The sequence below is a fragment of the Salmo salar genome, chromosome 16, assembly GCF_965601325.2.
Source record: "Salmo salar chromosome 16, fSalSal1, whole genome shotgun sequence".
NCBI lineage: Eukaryota > Metazoa > Chordata > Actinopteri > Salmoniformes > Salmonidae > Salmo > Salmo salar.
Genome location: NC_138306.1, coordinates 77,954,398 through 77,961,755, shown reverse-complemented (window position 1 = coordinate 77,961,755; position 7,358 = coordinate 77,954,398). Strand labels below are relative to the sequence as shown.

At 45.5% G+C, this 7,358-nt stretch overlaps 1 protein-coding gene across 1 annotated transcript; it reads left to right on the top strand.

Moving 5' to 3' along the window:
- The first annotated feature begins 372 nt into the window (after window positions 1–372).
- LOC106573985 (angio-associated migratory cell protein) lies at window positions 373–7,017 on the top strand. The gene is made up of 10 exons (XM_045697924.2): window positions 373–713; window positions 968–1,111; window positions 1,376–1,495; window positions 1,643–1,782; window positions 1,932–2,076; window positions 2,185–2,268; window positions 2,567–2,682; window positions 5,431–5,522; window positions 5,643–5,733; window positions 5,932–7,017. Exons 1-10 carry the CDS (start codon window positions 623–625, stop codon window positions 6,160–6,162), a joined length of 1,254 nt encoding a protein of 417 aa, XP_045553880.1. The 5' UTR covers window positions 373–622; the 3' UTR covers window positions 6,163–7,017.
- The last annotated feature ends 341 nt before the right edge of the window (window positions 7,018–7,358 follow it).

The window sequence follows — 7,358 nt, the reverse complement described above, 5'->3', positions numbered from 1 at the left end:
TGAGTACCACAACAGTACATATGTTTGTTGTACCCGGACAAGCGCAGCCGATTGTACTTGCCAACTAATCATCAAGCCCTTGACAAGTTAAATCAGGTGCTTTTTTTCCCGGCGCTACAACAAAATTGTGTGCTGTTGGAGGTACTCGAGGACCGGAGTTGGGAAACGCAATATCAGAAGAGGGGAAGGTGAAAGCCAGCATGATGATAATGGTGTTATTGTGCCATCTAGTGAACAAGGTAGGATGTCCGATGTCATGTTGAAGAAGTCCCGCCCACTTTGGCATGGATTGGTTGTTACTATGAAGGGGGCGTGTCAAGCTGCAGGGTGAAACACCAATAGTATTAAATGTTTAATTGACGTCATCACGGAGTGCCAGAGAATTCCGGAGACTTTCCCACATGTGAAAAAAACATGGGGACACTATTTAGATGTTTTTCTTTCTAGGTAGTATTTGTTCTTCGGTCAGCACCAATAAATAACAATCTTTAGCGTTTTCTGTGATTGACTTAACATAGTATCTTGACCTGTTTTCAACATTTGTCGCGCTAGCAAACTTTTCAGCTCTCAAATTAGGCAGGTAATTTAAATTAGCCACCTTGGTAACATCTAGCTAGCTATCATGGATTACTCGGACGAAAATTCGGTACAATTCCACGGGGATGAAGAGATTATAGAAGTCATCGACCTTAACGAAACAGAGCAAAACCCAGGTAATGATGGTTGCATGCTTAGCTAGATAACGTTAGTTGGTCAGAATCAGATGCTTCAAGGGGTGGGATTTAGTTAATGTCCTTATAACTGTATGAGGACTTGCCACATGGACTGTCATTGATTGAGCAAAATAAATTGTCTCTTGGACGCTGGTGGCATTGTCTTGGTTAGAATTTCTATGAGTTAATGTCGTGATATAAAACAAAGAGAGGTACATGTGTCAAGTACAGTAATACCTCACTCTGACGGACAGATGATTTGGCGGATGAGTTCGAGGACGTGGACGTCGGAGAGACTGAGGACGGAGACGATGAACAGGAAGACTGGGATACCGACGACGAGATGGAGCAGGAAAAGGAGCAAGATGACAGCGAACTCACCTTTTCCAAACACACGGGTACTAGCTAGCTAACTATATCACATGACTAGTGCTTTTCTTCGGTCTCTTCACAACTCAGTGGCAGTTGCCAGTAGTAGGTCCATCTCGTTATCTTGTCCATCACCACCACCGCTATGTTGATAGGATTTGACAGTAAAGGGTGGATGACTTTACAGTCATTTCATGTATTGAAGGGAAGGAGACAGGTGGAAGCTATCGGATAGGCCAGGGACATGTATGGGTCTCTTTTTTTCTGTTGTCACATTGACTTGTGTTTTCCAGGCTCCGTGTTCTGTGTGAGTCTGGACCCAGCCACAAACAGCTTGGCTGTGACCGGAGGAGAGGACGACAAGGCCTATGTCTGGAGAGTGAGTGATGGGGAAGTGCTGTTTGAATGTACAGGTGAGTTTCCATACTCTCCAAGCTGTCATCAATTAGTTGTTGTGGTTTAAATTTAGCTTTGACATCCCAATAGGACATTTCTTTAAACAAAAATATTTGTGTTGCTCCCAATATTAAACCCCAGTCCTTCTTTTTCCACAACCGTAGGCCATAAGGACTCCGTGACGAGTGTTTTATTCAGCCATGATTCTTCCCTGGTGGCCACGGGGGACATGAGCGGGCTGATCAAGGTGTGGAAGGTGGAGACCAAGCAGGAGGTGTGGTCCTTCGAGGTGGGAGACCTGGAGGTGAGGAAGAACGCAGCCCGGCCCAAAACAGGGTGCGCATATTTGTTGTAGCCCAGCAGGAACACACTGCCACACCTGATTCAGCCTGATTAAGCTAGGTAGTTAAATCAAGTTTTGTCATCTGAAGTTGCTGTGTGTGTGTTTGTTAGTGGATGGAGTGGCATCCCTGCGCCCCGGTGCTGCTGGCGGGCATGGCGGACGGTAACGTTTGGATGTGGAAGATCCCAGGGGGTGACTGTAAGACCCTGCAGGGCCCCGGCTGCCAGTCGACCAGTGGAAAGGTCCTGCCAGACGGTGAGACTGTCTCCCCAGCCAAGAGTAAAGGACAATTCAGCACAGAACACTCTACCATGATCTGTGCTGCCAGGTTGAACATGTAACAACTTTGTCTTTTCTCCACAGGGAAGAGAGCTGTGGTGGGCTATGAAGATGGGAACGTACGACTTTGGGACCTCAAGCAGGGAAACGCCACCCATGTGATTAAAGGTGAGTTTGGCCAAGTTGTCGCATGCATGAACAGAGTATGTGACAATCCCCTCTACTGCCAGACGGCAGGATGTGTGTCATGGTCACTGGGATTAAGTGTGGAATACCTCATGAAAATCAGTGTGGAATGTGTTTATTAGTGTACATGGCTTACTTTATATCTAGAGCAGATGACCAAACCCCAAATCCTAATCTTGACTATTCTGAGGATAAAACAATAATAACTGCCACTGGACCAGCGGTAAGGGACAACTTCTATCCCCACTCAACTGTCTCCTCACTTCTCTGGCCACCTCAGGTCATGATGGGCACCAGGGGGCGCTGACGTGCCTGGCCTGTAACAAGGACGGCTCTCTGGTGCTGACGGGCTCCGTGGACGGCCGCGCCAAGCTCATCAACACTGCCACTGGCAAGGTGTGCAGCGGGCACTACTGCATGATGGAGAACACATCACTACTGTATTATAGAGAACACATCACATACTGTATTATAGAGAACACATCACATACTGTATTATAGAGAACACATCACATACTGTATTATAGAGAACACATCACATACTGTATTATAGAGAACACATCACATACTGTATTATAGAGAACACATCACATACTGTATTATAGAGAACACATCACATACTGTATTATAGAGAACACATCACATACTGTATTATAGAGAACACATCACATACTGTATTATAGAGAACACATCACATACTGTATTATAGAGAACACGTAGCTACTGTAGGATAGAGGACACGTAACTACTGTAGGATAGAGGACACATACAGTTGAAGTCGGAAGTTTACATACACTTAAGTTGGAGTCATTGAAACTCTTTTTTTTCAACCACTCCACAAATTTCTTGTTAACAAACTATAGTTTTGGCAAGTCGGTTAGGACATCTACTTTGTACATGACAGAAGTAATTTTTCCAAAAATTGTTTACAGACAGATTATTTCACTTATAATTTACTGTATCACAATTCCAGTGGGTCAGAAGTTTACATACACTAAGTTGACTGTGCCTTTAAAAAGCTTGGAAAATTCCAGAAAATGATGTCATGGCTTTAGAAGCTTCTGATAGGCTAATTGACATAATTTGAGTCAATTGGAAGTGTACCTGAGGATCTATTTCAAGGCTTACCTTCAAACTCAGTGCCTCTTTGCTTGACATAATGGGAAAATCTAAAGAAGTCAGCCAAGACCTCAGAAAAAGAATTGTAGACCTTCACAAGTCTGGTTCATCCTTGGGAGCAATTACCAAATGACAAGGTACCACGTTCATCTGTACAAACAATAGTTTGCAAGTATAAACACCATGGGACCACGCAGCTGTCATACCGCTCAGGAAGGAGACGCATTCTGTCTCCTAGAGATGAACGTACTTTGGTGCGAAAAGTACAAATCAATCCCAGAACAAAAGCAAAGGACCATGCGAAGGTGTTGGAGGAAACGGGTACAAAAGTATCTATATCCACAGTAAAACGAGTCCTATATCGACATAACCTGAAAGGCCACTCAGCAAGGAAGAACCACTGCTCCAAAACCACCATTAAAAAAGCCAGACTACGGTTTGCAACTGCACATGGGGGCAAAGATTGTACTTTTTGGAAAAATGTCCTCTGGTCTGATAAAAAAAAAATAGAACTATTTGGCCATAATGACCATCGTTATGTTTGGAGGAAAAGGGGGGGAGCTTGCAAGCCGAAGAACACCATCCCAACTGTGAAGCACGGGGGTGGCATCATCATGTTGTGGGGGTGCTTTGCTGTAGGAGGGACTGGTGCACTTCACAAAATATATGGCATCATGAGGCAGGAAAATTGTGTGGATATATTGAAGCAACATCTCAAGACATCAGTCAGGAAGTTAAAGCTTGGTTGCAAATGGGTCTTCCAAATGGACAATGACCCCAAGCATACTCCCAAAGTTGTGGCAAAATGGCTTAAGGACAACAAAGTCAAGGTATTGGAGTGGCCATCATAAAGCCTTGACCTCAATCCTATAGAACATTTTGTGGGCTGAACTGAAAAAGCGTGTGCGAGCAAGGAGGCCTACAAACCTGACTCAGTTACACCAGCTCTGTTAGGAGGAATAGGCCAAAAGTCACCCAACTTATTGTGGGAAGCTTGTGGTAGGCTACCCGACACATTTGACCAAAGTTAAACAATTTAAAGGCAATGCTACCAAATACTAATTGAGTGTATGTAAACTTCTGACCCACTGGGAATGTGATGAAAGAAATGAAAGCTGAAATAAATCATTCTCTCTCTTATTATTCTGACATTTCACATTCTTAAAATAAAGTGGTGATCCTAACTGACCTTAGACAGGGAATTTTTACCAGGATTAAATGTCAGGAATTGTGAAACACTGAGTTTAAATGTATTTGGCTAAGGTGTATGTAAACTTCCGACTTCAACTGTAACTACTCTAGGATAGAGGCCGCGTAACTACTGGAGCTACGGTAGAGGCCGCGTAACTACTGGAGCTACGGTAGAGGCCGCGTAACTACTGGAGCTACGGTAGAGACCGCGTAACTACTGGAGCTACGGTAGAGGACGCGTAACTACTGGAGCTACGGTAGAGGACGCGTAACTACTGGAGCTACGGTAGAGGCCGCGTAACTACTGGAGCTACGGTAGAGGACGCGTAACTACTGGAGCTACGGTAGAGGCCGCGTAACTACTGGAGCTACGGTAGAGGCCGCGTAACTACTGGAGCTACGGTAGAGGCCGCGTAACTACTGGAGCTACGGTAGAGGCCGCGTAACTACTGGAGCTACGGTAGAGGCCGCGTAACTACTGGAGCTACGGTAGAGGCCGCGTAACTACTGGAGCTACGGTAGAGGCCGCGTAACTACTGGAGCTACGGTAGAGGCCGCGTAACTACTGGAGCTACGGTAGAGGCCGCGTAACTACTGGAGCTACGGTAGAGGCCACGTACAGAGGATAGTGGGAATGAAAACAGTACTTCTGGGTTTACATGGTGGGACAGATGACGTGATGACATGGGGAGGTTGACATGCATTATTCACAAGGAAAAGGTTCTGTCATGTGTTCAATGGACCAACATGTTATGGGTTTTAGAGATGTGCTGTCCTGCTACTTATCCGTTGGTATATGCTGTATAACTGGAATGTATCTAACGGGGTGTGTAGGTGTTGGGTGTGTTCTCTGTGGACGGGGCCAAAGCCTCGCAGGAGGATGCTGAGGAGACCAACTCGGTGGAGTCAGTGGGGTTCTGCAATGTGTAAGACTTCATGTTTTTAACATAAGACCAGAATCAGAAGTTAACCTTAAATGAACTACATGGCATAAGGTGTGTAACAGTTGCCATGTTTTGAACGATGCCGTGTTCTCTGTTGTCCAGGTTGCCCCTGATAGCGGTGGCGTATCTGTATGGGACCCTGGCTATCTATGACCTCTCCTCACAGGTCCTCAGACACAAGTGTCAGCACCAGGTAAGAAACCAGCCATCCAACAGGCTCCCAACTCACAACCAAACCCCCAATAATCCTCTGATCATGGATTGTAGAGACGTGTTGCTCTGCTATTTTCATATGCCTTGATATATGCTCTATAACCGACTGTGTGTGTGTGTGTGTGTGTGTGTGTGTGTGTGTGTGTGTGTGTGTGTGTGTGTGTGTGTGTGTGTGCAGGCTGGCATTGTTAAACTGCAGTGGGAGGAGTCTTCCTCTGTGGTGTCCACCTGTAGTCTGGACGGGGCGGTGAGGCTGTGGGATGCCCGCTCGGGAACCATGGTGTCAGAGTACCGTGGTCACCAGGCGGAGATCCTCGACTTCACACTCAACAGAGAAGCCTCTATGGCAGTCACTGCCTCTGGAGACCACCAGGCCAAAGTCTTCTGCCTCCAACGACCAGACCGTTAACAAGAGGAGCAGAGGGAGAAAGGGCGAGAGAAATGGGGATGGACTCAGCCCCGATCGCGCTTTGTCGACAATGCACCTTAAAGGCAATGTTCCCGTTTTTTGTGGAGACCGTTTTAACGGTGGACACTGCATATATCGGCTCAATCCGACGTTGTCCTTTAAATGGCGCATTGTCAACAAAGCGCGATCGGATTGAATCCCAGCCTTTCATTGTGTTTTCTCACAACCGAGGGTTTTTGAAGTGTCTTGTATCGATTGTGGTCTGTCTGATCTATAGTAGACCTGCAGTGTCCTAGAACTGCCAGCCATTCTACTCAGGTTTCTCAAGTAGAACCCACACAAAATATAATATTCTAAGTGGTGTGGTAGTATAGATGTTGGAACATGTCAACCTAGAGGCAATGAAGCATCTAACAGTAGACCAACGGGTTACGTCATGTGGTCCTTGATTTATCACTACTCTTACATCCATACGTTGGTTTTCACTGCCATTTGGTTTGATGACAATTCTGAATACACATTAAGGTAATAGAGCTACGTAGAGATGGAGATCTCCATGATGTCCCCATGATATCTGGTGATTTGTGGAGTGTAATCCTCACTTTCCCCCTAAATCACCCCAAATGATGTCAACTCAACCTTATGTAAATATATTGGGCCCTGTTGAAATACTTTAGAAATGCATCCGTCCTTTTCTGAAGTAATCATGAATCTCAGTTAGTTGGATGGGGGAAATAATGTGATCACTGACCTTCAGGAAACATGGAAGGAAGGGTCCATCTCTGAAGTATTGGGACAGAGCCATGGGCTTTGTTCTGCTGTTTGTTGGAACCATTAAAGACGTTTTCAACCCAAGTCTCTAGGTTGTCCTGGTTCTTTCCCAGCATCAGCTCTGCCTGAGAAGGCTTTGTGCAGACTGTCATTGAGTCACATATAGTCTCTCAAATGGCACCCTATTCTCTATAGTGGCCTTCTTTTGACTATGGGCTGTGGTCCAAAGTAGTGCACTATATAGGGAATAGGGTGCGATTTGTTACACACTGTAGGGACCAGATCACTGCTGTGATTAGAGGTATGATAAGCATATTACAAAGTCAACTGCATCATCAAGAGATGACCTAATTTCTTGTAAGCTTGGATCTGTGTGCTTGATCTAATGCATTCAGCCACGCTACAGGGTGCCCTAGCCAAAATAG

Bases quoted from the DNA above. Each gene is read 5' to 3' on its own strand.
- LOC106573985 (XM_045697924.2), top strand. From the start codon at position 623: ATGGATTACTCGGACGAAAATTCGGTACAATTCCACGGGGATGAAGAG. The intron at 1,496-1,642 runs GTGAGTTTCCAT...CCACAACCGTAG, and splicing joins AGTGCTGTTTGAATGTACAG to GCCATAAGGACTCCGTGACG. The intron at 5,523-5,642 runs GTAAGACTTCAT...TCTGTTGTCCAG, and splicing joins TCAGTGGGGTTCTGCAATGT to GTTGCCCCTGATAGCGGTGG.